Source organism: Puma concolor, chromosome A1 (assembly GCF_028749965.1).
Source record: "Puma concolor isolate L17-30 chromosome A1, mPumCon1.1.hap2, whole genome shotgun sequence".
Taxonomy (NCBI): Eukaryota; Metazoa; Chordata; class Mammalia; order Carnivora; family Felidae; genus Puma; species Puma concolor.
In genome coordinates, this window is record NC_141667.1 from 141,636,844 (window position 1) to 141,656,562 (window position 19,719).

General features: G+C 39.9%; 1 protein-coding gene across 2 annotated transcripts; it reads right to left on the minus strand.

The window, feature by feature from the left end:
* Positions 1-325: 325 nt before the first annotated feature.
* LOC147584527 (protein FAM170A-like) lies at positions 326-16,363 on the minus strand. 2 transcript variants are annotated; one of them, XM_086705628.1, is made up of 7 exons: positions 16,158-16,363; positions 14,236-14,370; positions 11,738-11,878; positions 6,510-6,644; positions 5,354-5,503; positions 3,321-4,344; positions 326-2,310 (listed from the first exon to the last, which is right to left on the minus strand). In XM_086705628.1, the coding sequence occupies exons 1-6, from the start codon at positions 16,225-16,227 to the stop codon at positions 3,677-3,679; spliced, it is 1,299 nt and encodes a 432-aa protein (XP_086561754.1). In that variant the 5' UTR covers positions 16,228-16,363; the 3' UTR covers positions 326-2,310; positions 3,321-3,676. The 2 variants fall into 2 exon arrangements, with proteins under 2 accessions (XP_086561754.1, XP_086561760.1); XM_086705634.1 differs by lacking the exon at positions 14,236-14,370.
* Between the last annotated feature and the right edge of the window lie 3,356 nt (positions 16,364-19,719).

Here is a 19,719-nt window from a genome sequence, read left to right on the forward strand (position 1 = left end):
ACTATGATCTCCAGTTTTTAAAATAGAGCACTGACTCAGTGTACAAATATGTTAAGTGGCAGTAAGAAATCTAGTCCAGTTTGACTATTTTGAAGCCCGATCATTTTGTTTATATACCCAAATATTTGTAATGCACTTTTCTAATTAATCAAGTGTACATACTGAGTATAAGCATATCTCTTACTGTTTAAATATAAAATCAGAGGAATATAATAATGTATTACTGATTTCTAGGCCACATCATTTCAACTATTATAATGGAAGAAATTATCATGTTAAAGTTGATTTGCATCATTAGGTAACAAACAAAGTAATTGACTCAGGATAATGGAAACAAAACAAGACTTTATTGAAGTGGTTAGTGGGGGTGCTTAGCATATTAAACTAATAGTTAAAACAGCCAGGTCTTCTAAAGAGGAGGAATTGAGGCGTGTCCAGTCATAGAGGCTCATAGACCTTGAGTTGCAGACAAAGGAGAACTCCCCACCAATTGCCCCAGTCTCCAGCTCCTCTATTTTAATTTTCCAAGCTATCAGTACAACCCAGACTGATGATTATTCCCAGGGTGAATCATGGAAGCCAAGTAGCGAAGTAAGGACTTCACTTCACTAGTCTGACTTACTTGCCCATATATTTGTGGCCAGAAAGTAGAGCTTCTTATCAAAGGAAGCAGGAAAAAGAATTACACAGATGAAAGCAAAAGCAACTATAATCCACCCCTTCTATGACACACAGGTACACACACACTTCTTATATGTACATATCCATAGGGGCAATAGACATAAAAATAGTTTCAAGATAATCATATATATATATGATATATACATATATATAGAAGAGATGTGTATATATACGATATATATATGCATATAAACACATACATATCTGTATATATATATATATATACACACCTGGATATACTGTATATATACATATAGGTGTCCCAAATGCCATAGGTCAGTTTTAAGCTTTAGTAATACCAGAAATGCAAAAGCTACAAATTATAAACACCACCATCTGAAAGTTGAACTATTTTAATTTCCCTTATATAGCTTTGTGAAGTGTCACTAATGCTTTAAAAACATTTTTTGTGTGTATCTGTCCCTCTGACTGAAGATGGCAGATGACAAAGAAAAATTACAATTTATCTTTGAAAATGTATAATTACAGTGTTAAGTGACATGCAAATAATTCAACATGCAAATTATATTGTTCAAAAATTGGTAGCTTTTAGGTTTCTAAAATGATTAAGCTTGAAAAGTGCGCTATGACTTTTGGGACACCCTTGGGTACATATACTTGATCGTCTCTGATGTTTGTCATACGTTCCATCCTTCCTACTTTGATCATGTAAGAAGTGTGTGTACACCTACACGTGCACGAGCTCATGAAAGCCAAGGAGTGGGTTTTCTTTACTTTTGGTTTTGTCTGTACACTAGCTTTTCCTGTCTCAATGATAAGAATGGCTCCCCAGGCAAATAACTGTGTGGGTGAGCATGTTAGAGAAAGGTAGGGGAAAGGTATATGTGCGTTTAAAGAAAAAGATATCGAAAAATAAGTCAAGTTGTTAACAAAGACTACATTGGTGGGAATGTGTGGGTGAAAAGGTATGGATGACAATCTGTACCATCTGTATCCGTCAGTGTTCATGCTCTGCTACATGTATTCTGGATAGAAGTTATGGAGGAGGGGAATACATTTGGTGGGTTGAAGAGCGACAGCTGGGCTAGAGAATAAGACTACAAGCCAGGTGGTCAAGCCTCCACTAAATGAAAGGGACCTGAGAAGCTACAAGTAGAACTGAGACTGGGAAAGAAATTGACATATCCTTTTAAACCTTCTGTTAAGTTAGCAATCTCCTCCCTGGAGTCCTGCCAAGTCCTCATCAACCTTCTGTTGCACCGGTGAAAGGTCTAGGTATGAGAAATGTGCTTTCTACAGTACTATGATCTCTCTAGGGATATTGCCCTCTTCCCCACAAGGCAACCTTGCAGATGCCTGCAATGGCATCGGACTCCTGGAGGGGTGAGGTGGGCTGGCAGGGGCAGGAAAGTTGTCTTGCAGATCTCCTGAGTGCACAGTATTCCTGGTGTTCCTCAGGCTCCTCACAGGTCCAAGTGGATATTTTCTCCAGACACGGGCACCACATTTTACCAGGGTAACTTGGGAGCAGCTGCAAAGGATCAGGGACATCCATTTACAGCCAGCCCTCCTTGCTATGGGGCTCACGAGAACTTTTGTGCTCCCATCAGACTGTAGGAAGGTACTGGATACCATCACTTGAAATCTTTGGGCCATGGGTCTGTGTTGCTGTGAGAAAACCAAAACAGAGAAGAGGGTCCCTTCAGTGAGAAAGGCAGCTTTTCTTATTTTAGTGATAAGTCCTCAGTCACTCTACATTATTCAGAAAATTTGGGGCCATTCCCGGGCTACAGTCTAACTGATTTCTGGAGCATGGAAAATGAGCCCTTCCTTCGTCCCATTAACTAAAAAGACATACACCCATTTGTTGTAGTGTGAAGCTGGCTTTGCAATGTCTTTGTAGTTTCATCTGTTTAACCCCTCTATAGATCCCTTAGAACAAGGCACTTGATGCTGTAGCAAAAATAAAGAATAAGATGTGGGGACTGTGCACTTTCATAAAAGAATATGAGGATCCTCCAGGAAGCAACACATTAAAAGCTTCCAGAAAGGATCCTTGGCAGAAGGGTACCCTCGATCCCTCTCCTCCTCCAGTTGCAACTGACACTTGAGAGAAAGCAACCAGAACTACAGGCAAATAGTATATACCAAAGAGGTAAAACAGCAACAACAAAACAACAAAAAAAGGATTCCATTGGTTGTTTCTCTCAAGTGGTTGTAACTCCCCAGCAGATTCCTCAGGGTATGCAACTCACAATATGACACCTGAGATCTCACTCACACCTAGGGAGACTGGCCTGTGTACCAACCCTTCCTCCAGGAGACAATGTTTGTCCCTGCTAAGCCCTGTGCCTCTTGAAAGGGAGGCAGGCCCAGGAATATATTTAGGGTGGATGTGACTCCCAAGACATTTGGTTTACCTAGGAATGATGGGCCCAGGCTTGTCTGCCCTACTGAACTACCAGACTGGTCTGTCTTTACTCCTGTCTCCTCAAAGGGCATAAAAAGGAAGCATTCTCACTAATTAATTCCACTTTCAAGTCTATATTCTTCTGAAGGAAATTCATCATCACAGTTACTGGAGAACCTTGGGAGGCATCTCTGCTGGCTGCCACCTTTTCTCAGAACCCTGAATCCCAAATACCCTTGAGGTGCTCTCTTACCCCAAGGGCCCTCACCTCTTCTACAATTTGGCCCCTAGCAGTTGCCACCTTCCAGTGAATCTCTTTTTCTCAACTGTAATGGTGGCGATGATATACTGGTGTTCACTGTTCTTTCGTTGGCTCAAGAACATCTTGCTGTTCCGCAAGGTGTGACCTCCCTTCTTCCTCCTTCTTGGGAGAGGAGTGGGTAAAAGTGAAAATGGTTCTCTGCTCCTATGGGTGGTGTGGTGATAGTGGTGAGGGTGGGGGTGGGTGTAAATAAACAACAGTGGGTATTAGGGCTGTTTAGAGAAGATGAAGCCCCCTCAGTAGAGTAAGGCCTACTCTACTTCCTCTCTTCTAGGGGCTGAAAAGTAGTCTGTTTATTTGTGTTAAGATTTCATGCCAAAATGCTTTCCTTTCTGGCATTGGAACATTATCTTCCTGTTCCTCCTCTTCTTCTTCTCCATCCTGCTCTTCTTGCTCTTCAGCCAAGTCAAGGTAAGATGGAAAGTACGGCAGCTAAAGCCCTCACTGATCCCATGCTGCACGTGCTGCTGGAGGACCTCTACGGTGGGGAAGACTCGGCAGCAGCCCATGCACCTGACACCACTATCCTGGGACATCAGCCATTCGGGCGTCTTGGCCCTGGAACACTCATCTACAGCTGGAGGTTCTGCTGGACTCTCAACCTCCTCCTGTTCCTCTTGGTCTTCGTTGTTCCAGCTGGACTCACTGTCAGTCAGGAGTTCCTTCGTACCCACATAAGAGAGGGTGGCTTCTGTAGGGCTCTTTTCAAGAAAGGTCATTTCTTCTATTCTTGTCTTCTTTGAGGGAGGCTCCAGTCCTTCCTCTGTGTCACATAAGGCAGCCACTCCCCTTTTCATCTGGACACGCATATAGTAAATTTTCATGAGCCTTTCCTCTTTCATGTCTTCTGAGGTAAAAGAGGACTTAGTATCACTGACCAAATGGAATGGGAAGGTGACGTGTGGAAAGGGGGAGGAAGTCTCCAACTGGTATCCAAGACAAGAAACACCTTGATGTAATTGATGGATTCCTAGGAAAGAAAATTCCAAACATAAAATAAGTAGAATAAGTATGTGATGTCTGGAGGACTTAATATGGCCAGGAGAATATTCCTATGCGGAAATGTGAAGCAGAAGCATATGTACATGTTACACTGCAGAATTCTGGGAGTGGTATGTTTTACTTGAGGTGCACCTGGTATAACCGGGGAAATGAGGGTGTGGTGTGTCTAGCGGAGTTGTATGTGTGTTTGGGGACATCTCTGGTGAGTGTTTTCGATACTGGTAAAAGGCGATGGCGGATGAATGTGCGCATGTGCGTTAAATGTGAACAAGTGCAGGAGCGTTGCCTATTCTTGCTGCGAGTCAATATGACATCGAGTGTTAGCAGAAGTGACCTGAGCTCTCAGAATGTGTGGCTCCATGAGGGGCCGAAGTCTTTGTGGGTCAAGTGGCATATAGATTAGAAAGGCAGTATATGAAAGTGCATTCCCTCCAGGGTCTATGAATTTTCTGCAGTTTGGCTTAGCATGAGGGAGTTAAAACAAGTTATCTGTGTGAGGCAACATAAATTACTTACGGGATTAGTGTGTAAGTGGGTGAGTCGGAATGAAGGTACCGGGGCATACCTACACCATGTAACTAGAACACAGGAAGGTTAATGAGGAATGAAGTCAGGTAAGTTTGGTAGAAAAAGTAAAAGGAAGGAGAAATGGCACCATACCTGGTAGGAAGGAATACAGATGAGTGAGTGTGTGTGAGCATATGAATTCATGCTCCTCTGAGGGGGAAGGTTCCGATGAACTGCCCACACCAGCACTGTGCTCTACATGACCCATCCCAGTGTTCATATGAGGAGCTGTGTCTTATCTTTGAAGGGACACTGACTCTCTCTGTTCCTCTGCAGAGGCTTCAGCCCAATGCCTCCGCCCTGAAACCCTTTTCTGCTTTTGAGGGGAGACTAAATAAGTAGGGCTTGGGCCAAGCAGCTCAGTTTTACCTCCTCTCCATACTCAGACCCCACCTGTTTGTTTTTCTTACCACACTCATCAACAGGAACGAGCTTGCGTACAGAGGAAACACAGGAAAAGTATTCTGAGACAGAGGACTTTTCTTCTGCTGCCTGATTGCAGGCAGGGACCACTACACATGACTCAGCAGGAGGGACATCCTCTTGACCTTTCGTGACTTCTGGAGAATGGAATAAACACGAAGAAACACACAAAAAACCCAAAACATTGAGGTGGCATTTTGTGGAGTCATAAAAACAAACAAAACCAAACAAAACATTGAGACGTGGCATTTTCCAGAGTTTGTCAATTCAAAAGACACGTGTTGAGTGGACATTAGAAGCCACACATCATTACCAAACGTGAGACTTGCTCTCATTAAAATGAAGGTGACTTTCTCATTTGAAACCCAAAAACTTTAAGGTGCGTTGGCCTTTGAAAACTTCACTTACTCTAAGATATAAGTAAATAATAATAATTAAAATTGTGTTTATGGTGGATGCCCATGATATTTAGTACCTCGTATGTGATATTTCTGGAGATGTGTAGAGAATACTGAACACTTAGAAAGAACCATTCCTGGAAAACAGTATGCAGTCACTTAAGTTGGATATTAATAGCTTGATTTTCCTCATGGGAAATTGTGTAATTAGGGAATGTGGGGTACAAGTTGTATGAAGACCTCTGCATCTACATCTACTTACATATGGATATGTATCTATCTACACACACATATAGTGAGGATAGATAGATGATGGATGGATGGATGGATGGATGGAGAGAGAGAGACAGAGGGACGGAGGGAGAAAGAGAGAAACATAGATACAAAGATATGTATATATACAGATAAAATCGATTTTCAAGATTCCCTCGGAACTCTGGTGCTGGAGATGGTCAAATTAAGACTTCACAGACTCCTCTTCTGGAAATGTATTTCTACATTTCTCTTAGATTTTTAATCTTCCCACTCAGATCCATTAAGGGCTTCTTCCAAAGACAGGGATGCTGAAATGGTATATTCTGCCTAACAATTATAAACAGAGACCCTGGGCAGTCCTTGAGAGAAGAGGTCATCTATGGACATTGCTGAGCAAAGGAGCTCAATTCTAATTTTTGACTAACACGCTGCCTCTGCCTCACCACCATGCCTGAATACCCCTCAGCCCCTCCTCTCCCCCATCACATACCACTGTGAATGGGCTTGTCTGGAGAAGGGACACCGAAGATCTGTTCTGAGCCTGAAACCTTTGCCATCTGGTTGTGGAACTGGACCAACCTAGAGGGTCCAGAATGTGAAGAGTCTTCACCTGATTTTAAGACCTCTGGGGAAGAGAAGGTAAATCAGATATTTTTTTGCCTCCACTAAACATTCAAGAAATACCACATAGAATCACACACATGGCACTTATCTTCATGAAGATTATAGTCTAGTTTCTGTTCAAAGTCCTAAAATCAAGGTATATAAAAATATTTGTTGGAATGAAGTATCTGATGAACTATGAGTACCCTATGTTGTTTTCTGGAGTGTATCTGAGCTCAAATTCTTTCCAGGTACATGATAAGGTAAAGGTCTCAGTTTGACAGTTGTGGTTTATGATATATAAGTCCTGCTGCTTCATGGTAGGTTTAGAATTTACAGGAAAGAATTGACTGACTTCCACTGCTGGTCCTTATCCTCCCCTTCCAGGTTATCTACTCTTGTGGAACCTCACATGAGGGCCCTGCTGAACAGGTATGCAATGCAGGACCTGGAGACTCCAGTAGGAACCCCAAGGTGGACTTCAGACCACACCTCTCAACAATGGACACAGCTCCCCTGTCAACACCTACTGACTGCTAAATGGTTCGGCCCTCATTTGGCCCTGTCACTGGTGTCACTTTTCTCACATTCCCCACACATTGTTCTGATCAATTTTTGCACCTATACTTACCAAACTCATACCCTACCTTTAAGTCTTCCCAATCTACAGGTAAATTCTAGGTTGTTGGTTATTTTAATACTAAAATATGCATATTTCTTGGATCACCTCTATCTCTACCATGACTTTAAACACATCATGGAAATCGCCAGTTTGTTTTCCTTCCTCCTACATTTCCATGGACTTTCAGTAATAGGTGAATTTTTGTTCCTGATAAAGTAACTCAGGATTAAGTCTCTTATGTTTAAAAACTTCAGTTAAGCCTGGACCCCAATTTTCACTTCACAAAATACATCTATTTTGTCTCTTGGATGACTGGTAGGTCATGTTGGTGTAAGGATGAGACAAGTCAGTGGAGGTGGTGTATCTTTCAGAGAGTTCGTATGTGTACCAGATTTGATGAGTACAGTCTGATGTGTGCATGTGTCTGTCAGATTTCTTCAATAATTTTATGTAGACAGTATAGGGGTGACACGGACATTGAATGTGAAGGTGGCATTGAGTATGATGTGTTGGGTGATATGCATCATAATTCTGTATAGGTACAGCCAGTACATCTTCCCTGTATCATGAGTGATCTGTGTGTCATATACTATTGAAGTTCAAGTAGTTACATAATATCTGTTGGTTTATGACAGACTATATGAACCTGGGTGATTCTGTGAGATCTGGTGACACCGAGAAAGTGTTGGAAGACTAACCATGTGAAGGATACATGGGAGACCTCATATGAGCTCCCAGATTGTGGAATTGCATGAGGAACCCAAGGGACTAGGAAGAGAAAGGTTTTAGAAGATGGTATATGATTGTGTTGGCTTCATGCATTACTGTGCAATACGAAGTTCTACAAGAGTGAGATTATCTGTGTGAGTTAGAGATTACAGTATCTAAGGAATGAGGTTAGAGAAAGCAAACATGAAGAATACAAATGCTGCAAAATGAGACGTGAAGGTTTACTATGTGAGGATCTGAGCTTATGAGAGTGTCTGGGAGTGTAAACAATTGGGAGCAGAGAATGCTGAATGAAAGGATGAGTGTTAATACGTGTAAATGTGAGGGCACACGGTAATGAGTCTAGTTGTGGGTGTGATGGAATAAAGATTCCTGTGTGTTTACGGGGGTAGGAGGTTGTTAGAGATAAAATTTAAGGATTCTTTTCAAATCTCTGTCCCATCTTCACCCATTAGAGGACATATGCTAAGGAGTTTACTCCTCTCAAAGAAAAAAAGGAAAATCTAGTGGTTCCTCCTTAGATACTCTCTCTGGTCCTTGCTGGCCCATTTCACACTGGTTGTCAGAACTCTGCCCACATTATGACCAACCAAATTCATCTTCCCAGGTTCAGACTGAGTTTATCTTGCCATTTCTCAGAGATGTCTGACATTTCCTTAGCCTCCATCTTTGCAAACACGGTTCTGTTCTGATATCCTTGCACTTTGGCCTATTTGTCCTTTTTGAGATTTCCCTCGAATCTCTCAGTTTTATTTTATATGGATGCAAATGAGTATCCCCCAAGGGGGAAGACACCTTGCACTCTCACTGTAGTCCAGACGTAGACTTGGATCAGCTGATATCAGTTTGTAGACAGCAAACGCCGTGCTTACTTTCTCTGCCACACCCTACCTCCAGTCCAGACATCTCTACTTACGAGTATTCTTATTGTCAGAGACAGAGAATGAACAGTTTGAGAAAATGACATTGTTTTCTTCGTGCCTGAGAATAGGACCAATCAGTGTAGTTTCCTTTTGTTTGTTTAAGATTTCTGTTAAAGTGCATCCAAATTAAAGAGATATATCCAATCATTCATACACTCAGTTCATTTGGGTTTCTAACTCAGACATACGTGTGCCACGTATGAAGAATACTGCATGGAGAATAGAGTCTTTTTTCTGGCCAAAGCTCCAGAATAAAAGTATTCAAAAATTTTTTTTTTTTTTTTTTTTTTTTTTAATTTATTTTTGGGACAGAGAGAGACAGAGCATGAACGGGGGAGGGGCAGAGAGAGAGGGAGACACAGAATCGGAAACAGGCTCCAGGCTCCGAGCCATCAGCCCAGAGCCCGACGCGGGGCTCGAACTCACGGACCGCGAGATCGTGACCTGGCTGAAGTCGGACGCTTAACCGACTGCGCCACCCAGGCGCCCTCAAAAATTTTTTTAAAAATGTTCCCAAGTGTTGATGGTCAGGTAGATATATGTATATTGTCTTCATGGAGACCCCTACAGTGTGTCCGGGAACTGTCCTATGACAGAGTGTAGTCAATATATTTTAATATTTGTTTACCTGACTCTACATCTGCCATTGCGTGTAACACATTTTCATTTTTGTTGTTAACCTATTCACGTCTTTGCGTGTAACACATTTTCATTTTAGTGGTTACAGGCTGAATAATACCTTAGCCAAAGATGCCCATAACCTATCCCCAGAACCTGTAATGTTACCTTATAAGGCCCAAGGGACTTGACAAATGTTATTAAATTAAGGACCTTGAAGTAGAAAGATTATTTCGGATTAGATGTGTGGATCTATATGACATATTTTAGACTTCTGACCTCTATAATAACAGGATAAAGTGTTGTTGTCTTTAATCCACTAGATTTGTCATAATGTTATAGCATTTGATAGCTGATAACAATTACCTTAAACTAAGGACCTTCATATTCACTGGGAGCTTTCAAAATGGGCAGGCTCTGTTTACCCAATTTCCTTTCTTTTCTGAGGGTGAGTTGCTTATGTGAGTCAATGGTGCTGCCCACTCTGTGCAAAATACGCAGCTTCGAATACTTGAACTCCCAGTCATGTTACATGTGACTATCATCTAATACTTCAGGTATACCTGTTTTGTTGACCATCTCTGAATTCATGATTACCGGTCTGGGTGTATTAATCATCAAGCCTATTTACATTCAATCACAGACTTACCAACTCCTCAGCTCACCTTTTGTTCCTGTGTTCCATTCCGTCTTTCTGAATAGATTCTGTGCTTTTAACTTTTTTATATTTTATTTTTTACTCTTTTTACCTGAAGAATGTCTTTATTTCATCCTTATTCTTTATGATATGACTGTTCTTTTCCTTCAGCACGTAATTTTACACTGTCTTCCAGTGTTGACAATCGCTGCTGAGATGTACACTGCCTGACAAATCACCGTTCTTTTGAAGTAGTGTGTGCTTCTCTCTAGTTGCTTTAAGGTCTTTGTTATTGAGGTTGTGAATGTTTGTTTTAGTATACTCAGGTTTGGATTTATTTTTGCCTTTCCTGTGATCAGCTTCCTAATAATGTTTCCTGATTCTAAGGATTTGTATCTTCTATCATTTCTGAAAAAAATCTTGACCATTAACTCTTTATGTTGTCTTACTTTCTTCATATTACTCTTCATGAACCTTGGTTTGATATGTCATACTATCACATTTTGTCCTCATTTATTGTAATCTCTCTCTCACACTTCCCATCTATTTATCTCTCTGATTTCTATTTGTAGGTAATTCCTTGGCTATGTCCTCTGGGTCACACATTTTCTTTTCATTTGTGTCAAATGTGATGTTTAATTCATCCCACACTTTTTATAATTTCTAAAATGTTATTTCTCATTTCTAAAACTACCACTTTTTTTAAAAAAACCTTATTTCTTGGTAGTGTTTTCAGTTTTTACATCTTTAATAGTTTTAAACATTATTTACCACCCCTAAAGTACTATTAAATTAAGTGAACTTTGAAGCTAAAACTTGGTGTTCACGGTGTTTGCAGAATCTACCTTGAAGGTATATATTTTGTAGTTTTCGATTGTGAGCTCAAGTTCAGCAATTCATTACCTATAGGACTCTTTAACATAGATAACTAATGATGCAGGGCTCTTTTATATTTTCTGTGGTCATGTATTACTAGAGTGCTACAAGCTAAGGTTTAATTTTATATTAATTCTTAACTTGTAGGCTTAACGGACACCACAGCAATTGTGGATACTGTGTCTTTGATTCTACTTCTTCCCTCAATAAATGATGTGTGTCTCAAAATGAATGCACAGAGTACTTTCCTACCCCCTACGAGTGAAAAGTGTTTATATATAATGAATTCCTATTGTGGGTACAGAAACAGAGACCTAGACTCCCAAATAAGAGAGGAGGAGAATATGATAACTGGACCCAATGTGCACCTTTCCCCCAGTGGCTTAGCAGAGATGCTGAGCTGGACGTCTACAGGTCTGTTGAGACTCCCACTGCCCTGATCTGCCTACACTTTAAATGCCCTTTCTGGGGCGCCTGGGTGGTGCAGTCGGTTAAGCGTCCAACTTCAGCCAGGTCACGATCTCGCGGTCGGTGAGTTCGAGCCCCGCATCAGGCTCTGGGCTGATGGCTCAGAGCCTGGAGTCTGTTTCCGATTCTGTGTCTCCCTCTCTCTCTGCTCCTCCCCCGTTCATGCTCTGTCTCTCTCTCTGTCCCAAAAATAAATAAACGTTGAAAAAAAAAATTTATAAATGCCCTTTCTTTCTCCTTACCAACATAAGGGTGATAGTGAGAGGAAGAGTTACAGGAGAAGTATTTCAATTCAGAGTGTCCATCTTTTGCCTCAGAGACCAGAGTACTGTCTTCCAAAGAGTACTCAGGTGGTGGATCATATTTGTGTAACTTTGGGATTCCTAGAAAATGAAATCAGGGGCGCCTGGGTGGCGCAGTCGGTTAAGCGTCCAACTTCAGCCAGGTCACGATCTCGCGGTCCGTGAGTTCGAGCCCCACGTCGGGCTCTGGGCTGATGGCTCAGAGCCTGGAGCCTGTTTCCGATTCTGTGTCTCCCTCTCTCTCTGCCCCTCCCCCATTCATGCTCTGTCTCTCTCTGTCCCAAAAATAAATAAACGTTGAAAAAAAATTAAAAAAAAAAAGAAAATGAAATCAAAGTCATAAAAATAGTTGGTTCCATTCTGTTCCCCTCCTACTGTCTTCTCCCTAACCTACTCTCCCCACTGCCAGCACCCTCCTGGGGAAATACTTATTTTGTCCTGAACAGTACTTCAGCATTCCATTCTTCTATCTGGATCTTGCTACTATGGCTCCTCATATCCATTCACCCTGGTTAGGATTTTTGGTACCATTTGCTTTCCTTTACATTCAATACTCTTTGACCCTCCACATTCAACATCCTAGAGATTTATAACCTCAAATGAAACAATTGATGAATTTTTATTTTTGAAGAACATATTTTTTATTATTATACCAGTGTCTCTGTTTCCAACTTAACCAAGCTCACTGCTCACTAATAGTTTAAGATTATGATCGTTCCTCTGGGGCGCCTTGGTGGCTCAGTCAGTTATGCATCCAATTTCGGCTTAGGTCATGATCTCACAGTTTGTGAGTTCGAGCCCTGCATCAGGTTCTGTGCTAACAGCTCAGAGCCTAGAGCCTCTTCTAATGCTGTGTCTCCCACTCTCTCTGCCTCTCCCTGACTTGTGCTCTGTCTCTCTAAAATAAATAAACATTAAAAAAAAAAAAAAAAACGATGATCATCCCTTATGGATGTGTCTGCTATGTGTATAATGCACATATTGTAGCAAACTGTTGTGATGGATGCAATGTGATTTGTGTGTATAAGTTCCTAACATGTTGCTTAAGACAGGACTGATTTAATATATGATTGATTTGGTGTTTGTGAATGTGAATACAGGATGAATTTTGCGTGAGTGAGAACAGTAGGTATGCTTCGTGTCTGTTTCAGTTCAGCTAATATCTATGTGTGTAGATTGCATGTCCCATGATTACATGTTTGAGTGTGTATATGCTGTTATGATTCAGATGTAAAAGGTAATGATTAGGAATATTCTCTTTAAGACTCACAGAATTAGTTGATTTGTGAAATCTAAAGAAATAATGAAAGAACATTAGAAGGTGTAAAAATAAAAATTGTAAGAGAAAGAATATATGAGCTTTGAGACTATGTGAAGATCCAAATTAAATGGGGGTATAGAGGAGGATGTGGAAGGTTAAGTGTACAGTGACATGTGACTGCATAAGAAAATAAAGGCATAAAAGACTCATGTCTAAGGGATTAAGATAAAATCTGAAAACTACCACCTAACAATTTAACTCAAGCATTCTCCAAACAGAAATATGTCAGATAGCAAAATGCATGTAATAGAATATTCAAACATCACTTTTTAGAATAGCCCCATATTAAAAACAACCCAAATACTCAGAAAAATATAATCAATAAAGAAATTATTTATATTCATAAAATGTGTTTGTGTGTGTATATATATATGTGTATATATATATATATATGTATGTATGTATCTGACACACAGAACATAGATAAATTTCACAGATATGATGAGTTAAAGGAATCAGACACAAACTATAAATTGTGTACTACTATTTAAATGAAATTAAAAAAAAAACAGGGATAACTAATCTAGGGTTCTAGAAGTCAGAGAAATTACCACTGTTTGTATGGTAGGGACAAAAATATGGCATAGAGAATTTAGACACATATGGAAGATTATAAAGAAATGAATGATGGGAATAAGGAGTGCAAAAAGTGTATATGGTGATAAGTGTGAGAACACTGGCTCTAAAAATACATGAAAGGGACAGGTCTTAGACTGGATGTCTCTGAAGTCTACCTCAAGTCCAGATCTCCAGGATCCTACCTCTTTTGGTCCATTTCAAGCTTTGAGTAATTTCACACCTTCCTGATAACATATATGCTTTGCTGGCTCATACTGACATTCTCTTCCACGTTTCTCTAGTAAAATTCTCATACCCAACACTCTCCCACCATTTCCTCAAATAAAACACCACTCTCCACTGATCTTTTGGGGCTTATTCTAATCCTCTTAAGTATTTTTCTCTTGCAACTGATGGCTTCCACAGTTGATCATGGAAGAAGATCACATTGTGAGTTTGTTTCTGTACTAGGGAGCCTTGTATCAACTAATGGGCAGAATCACCCAGTTTATCTCTGGCCTCAGCCTAGATCCCAATTTATTCAATACACTCTCCTTACCAGCACCAGCAAACATGTTTTCTGAAGAGATGCAGGAGAAGTAATCTGAAGAGGAAGAATCTCCCCTTGCTATCTGGTCTTGAGTTGGGGCCATTCCCTTGTGTCCATGATGCAGAACTTTTATATTCGTATATGCTGAGAAATTACAGGAAAATAATAGAGATGTAGTCCACGTTTGCTGTTTGTACATTTATCCATCCATTAAACAAACAAGAAGAGTCTACCATGTGACATGTTTTGTGAACAAACATGGACTCCATTTTCATGGATAGCAAAATATAGCTCATTTATTGTATTTATATCATGACTGGTTGGGTTTATATAAGGGCACTCTTTGTAAATGGAGCAGAGACTATAAGCTGTCTCCTTTCGACCTGGACATACTACTAAATTATATTTGTCAACTTCTCTTGTGGTAGTTCTGACCACGTGATTATGTTTTTCACAATAGAAATGAGTGGAAATGGCATGTGCCACTTCCAACCAGAATCATAAAGACCTCCTCTGTGTCTCTCTGAGCTCTTTCCTTTTCTAGCTGATGAGCATGTTGATAACCCAGGGTCTATTGGAAAACTGCATGTTAATGATAGCAAGGTTTCCATCAGCCCAGGAGGCTTGACCCACTCCTCCTCATATACCCTGAATTATTAAATAAGTAAGAAATAGATGCGTTTGTGTATGAGTTACAAAGGCCAAAGTAGAGATGTAACGTGTTCTTGAGGGGCAAATAAATGGACCTAATACATAGTACATAGTACATACCAAGCATGTGTGATATTAGTATCTACATTTTCCTGGCTTATTTACATTCTACATGTGTGTATATGTGAACACATGGTTGTGGGTGCATATTTTACAGCTCTCATAGTTTACACTTAATAACATCTCTCAACATACACTCATTTTATTGTAGGTAGACATGACTCACTTTCTAGCCCTCTCTCCCCAGAAACCCCAAACACTGTTGGAAGTGCCAAGTTCTCTTCAGGAGTAACAACTGCCACTTGGAACCTTGGGGTTGGCTCTCAACTGTCCCCCACCCCCACTCCCTTGAACAATGGTCTTTCCTCAGAGAAGTTACTTGTTTACTGTTAATCTCCATGGTAACCAGAATTATTTCAGTTCCCATTTTTTTTCAGGAGAAAACCACAAAGTTTCTCCTCAGTTCAACCATTACGGCTAAACAGTGGTATGTATGTGTATTCTGCCTTTTTCTTGCATTTCACATAGGAGCCCCACATTTACATTTTCATAGTCTGAAGGAAAACAATTCTTTTTTGCTTCTAAATAAATAATGACTTTAAATTCTCATCCCTCTACAACCAGTTTTAAATGTTTTAATTTTTTTCTCACTTTTATGAGCCACATTTTCTTCTTCATTAACAGAAGAAAGGACTATTAGAAGACTCATAATAACATCATATACTTACCCAATGCCCTTAGGCAAAAATCAAATAAAGGAAAATACGATTTTTTAAGTAAAACTGTACTACTCAACCACTACGCCTGTGACACAGTGAGTGACATGGTATAAACAGTACAGATCTTAAGCTGAAGAGACAAGGACTTGGCCATTTGAACTTTCTCTTTACTCTCAGATGACCTGTGGCCTCAGAAAAACCAGCATATACACATCCCTCTCCTACCCATCCCTCCTCCTCTCCCTTGCCACAGCTAGGTATACTCTCTCCCTATTTTTTTAAGTTTATTTATTTTGAGAGAGAGGGAGAGGGAGAGAATCCCAAGAAGCCTCAGCAGTGAGCCCAATGTGGGGCTTGAACTCATAAACTGTGAGATCATGACATGAGCCAAAATCAAGAGTTGGACACTTAACTGACTGAGCCACCCAGGTACCCTTGTCCTTTTTTTTTAAGAGGCAATTCCATGGTATCCTATGCTCAGAGAAGATGCTTAACACATACCTCTTGACTTCTTGGAAGTTTCGGGAAAGTATGTACTTTCCAGATGTTTCCTTTTTTGTTTCTGCTTCATGCTTCACCTCTTCAGAGTGACTCAAATCAATAACTTTCTCCCTGAAACTCTGCTCTCAGAGAGTCAGTGGAAAATAACAGAGAATCAAATCAGTACATTCAAGAACAACAACTCACTTGAGAAGTTACCTCCTCACTAAATCACTGTCTTGATCAGTGCTCAGTACACCATCAGGACTATTATGATGCAAGTCAGCATCAGAATTCTGTGACCTATGCGTTACATCAGTGCACCCCAGGGACACAGCTGGTACTCACAGGACAGAAGGAGTGCCATGACCCACTGACTAGAGCAATTGCTTTCCCCCCAGTGAAAACCCCATCAGTGACTTGAATTTGTGAACTTTGCACTTGATATCAAAACTAGACATGACTTGGATCAAACAAAGAACATTCTTTTATGTATCTACAGTAACCGCATTACTAAATCTCCCCATGTGGAAGATATTAAAATCGTACCTGAGAGAACTAGGTCTGAATGGTAGAAAAGAGTTGACATTAGATCTTATTAGCAGTACTATTTAACTTATGTGAAATGGTTATATGTAAGGTATATGTTGGTATGTACATATGCAGTTGAGGACATCTCATAATCCTATACAACCCTAAAATATATTGACATTCCCCACTCCCGGGAATAGTCTTATGTATTTTGACAACAAGCCTTTGTCTCTTTTGCTACTCTTTTTTCTAATTATTTCCCAAGAGATTTGGGGAAAGTTAAGCCCTTGGATTACATTTACATTCCCTGGACCACATAATGAAGCTTGTTCTCAAGCATGAAGGTCTCATTCTACAGGCTACTGTTCCAGGCCCCAGTCTATGTCCTCTGGAAGGAGCGGGGCTCTGTATAGGGTTTGAACTCTGTGGTTAGCTCCATCCTATCTCCCATCTACCACTGCATACACCCCCTCCCTTAGGGGCAATCTGTATTTACTTCCACCTCAGCAGCTGGACTAAAACCAGGCCATAATCTATGGCCTCCTTCTGTCTTCTTTGGTCCCAGTAGGCACTGACTCTGCACATTCCCCTCACTCACCAGGGGCTCAGCCTCTTACAGCCACTGAATGGCAGGCACATTTATCAAGAAATGCTCAGCCTTGTTAGCAAAACAAAAATTAGATACTATTTTACATGTATCATATTGGTAAAAAAATAGTAAAAAAATTGGTAAAAAAATGATTATAAAGATATGGGTAAAAAAAGGAATCCTCATCATCTAAAATGACTTATGTAGCCATGGTGAAGAACAATTAGTCAATATTTTGTAAAATTAAATAAGCATTTACTCCACAAGCCTACAATTTCATTCCATAAAGAGGTCATTACAAGAGCGATACTCATGGCACTATATATACCAGCAGGGAGCGCTAATTTTTGTTTACTTTAGTTTCCAACTCAAGAAGAAAGGGCAAGCAAAGTATGATAGGTACATGTGACAGAATTAATTTCCAAGGGTATAAGTCATGCCCCTTAAAATATATGACTACAGGGAAGAATGTGATCAGAGATAAAAAGAAAATATAATGCAATCAAATTATCACAAGTACTTCCTTAACCAGACTAGTTACTAAGCAGAATTATGAACTCAACAGTCAATACTTTTTGGAAGAAAAAAAAAGAGTAATTTCACCCAAAAGTAAAATGCCTCAGATTATGTCTAGATCCAAGAGAAAGAATTGTTCTGAAGATTCTTTACTGTATTAGTTTCCTTTTGCTGCTACAGCAAATTACCACAAGCTGGTGGCTTAAAATACAAATGTATTATCTTACAGTTCTGGAGGACAGAAGTTCAATATGGGCCTTACATCCTGAAATCAAGGTTTTCGGTTCTGTCTGGAGGCTCCAGGGGAGAATCTGCTCTCTTTTCTCCTCCGGGCTTTAGAAGTTGCCTGAATTCTTTGGATCTTGCTCCCTCCCTTCATCTTCAAAACACACCACTTCAGGGGTACCTGGGTGGCTCAGTCAGTTAAGCATCTGACTTCCGCTCAGGTCATGATCTCCTGGTCTGTGATTTCAAGCCCCACATAGGGATCTGTGCTGACAGCTCAGAGCTTGGAGCCTGCTTCGGATTCTGTCTCCCTCTCTCTCTGCTCCTCCCCTGCTTGTGCTCTGTCTCTCTCTCTCTCTCTCTGAAAAATAAATAATTATTTAAAAAGAAAATATAGCACTTCAATATGTTTCCACTGTCTCATTTCTGTTCTATTACTCTCCCACCTCCCTCTACTAATGATTCTTGTGATTACATGAGTCCCACACAGGTTATCCAGAATACCTTCCCATTTCAAAACCTTTAATTTAATCCCTTCTACAAAGGCTCTTTTGACACTTGGAGTAACCTATTCAGAGGTTCTAGGGATGGGTGGTGGGAGGGGTTTGACATTTTCTTCCAGGGGCAGGGAGAATGAATATTTCAGCTATCAGAGAAAGACAAAAACAAAGCATGTGAGAGTAAATTCACCTAAAGTAAAATATAGTGAGGTAAGAATACAAACCCTAAATGAAACAAGAGCAATAGGGGAAAAAAAGACACACCAACAGTGGATATCTATTGCGTAAAACAAAGCAGGGCAAAATATAGGAACAACCCCAAGTGGGACATTAAACATAACCCAAGGAACAGAAGAAGAATTACATGAGATTTCTCCATGCTGTAGAATTTAAACAACTAGATTTAATAAAACGAGAGCTCTAAGACAAGATGTCATTGTCAATGCAAAGATATAAAAATGGAGAATTCAGAGCTGAGGAAAAAACAAAGACTCTAAAAAAGGTCAAAACAGGGTAAGTAAACAAAGGAGAACCAGAAAGAAATAAGGTTTTAAATTGAAAAACTGGCATCTTGACTTAAGTGTAAAGGGAAGAGAGAAATAGGTAATTAACTAGAAGACAATGGATATAAAAAGGCTAAATGATGATACATAATTATAAAGAGGTTAACAAATAAAGCAGACAGTTATTCAAGATATAATACAGTAAAATATCCCTAGAATACAGAAAGAATGGAACCACAAAGGAAGAGTATACATTTTTTCCAAAAAAAAAAAAAAAAAAATTGAGAGCCTTACAGGAATTTATAACCCCCAGTTATATATATATACATATATATGTACACATAATATATACATGTATATATATATAATATGTGTACATATAATATATATGTATATATGTATATATATGTATATATGTACGTACATATATATACACATATGTATATATGTATATAAATATATACACATACACACACACACACACACACGAATGTATAAAAGACATATAATCTTAAAGGATAAAAGGAACAAGCAAAATTCTTCAGGTATTCTAAGAGAAGGAGCAAGTCACTTGAGAGGGGTAAACAGGAAGCTGGCTTCCCCATTCCACAGAGCGACACCTAGTGCTTGAAAATAGAAGAGTATCCCCAGATACTGAAAGAAAGAAGGTGTGAAACTGTGATAGCATTTGTAGCTAAGTTGTTTTGAAGTGCAAGAGC

Coding starts and splice junctions, on each gene's coding strand:
- LOC147584527 (XM_086705628.1), bottom strand. CDS start 16,227: ATGAAGCAGAAACAAAAAAGGAAACATCTGGAAAGTACATACTTTCCC. Junction 14,371..16,157: donor AACTTCCAAGAAGTCAAGAG/GTATGTGTTAAG, acceptor GTAATTTCTCAG/CATATACGAATATAAAAGTT. Junction 11,879..14,235: donor AAACATGTTTGCTGGTGCTG/GTAAGGAGAGTG, acceptor TTCATTTTCTAG/GAATCCCAAAGTTACACAAA.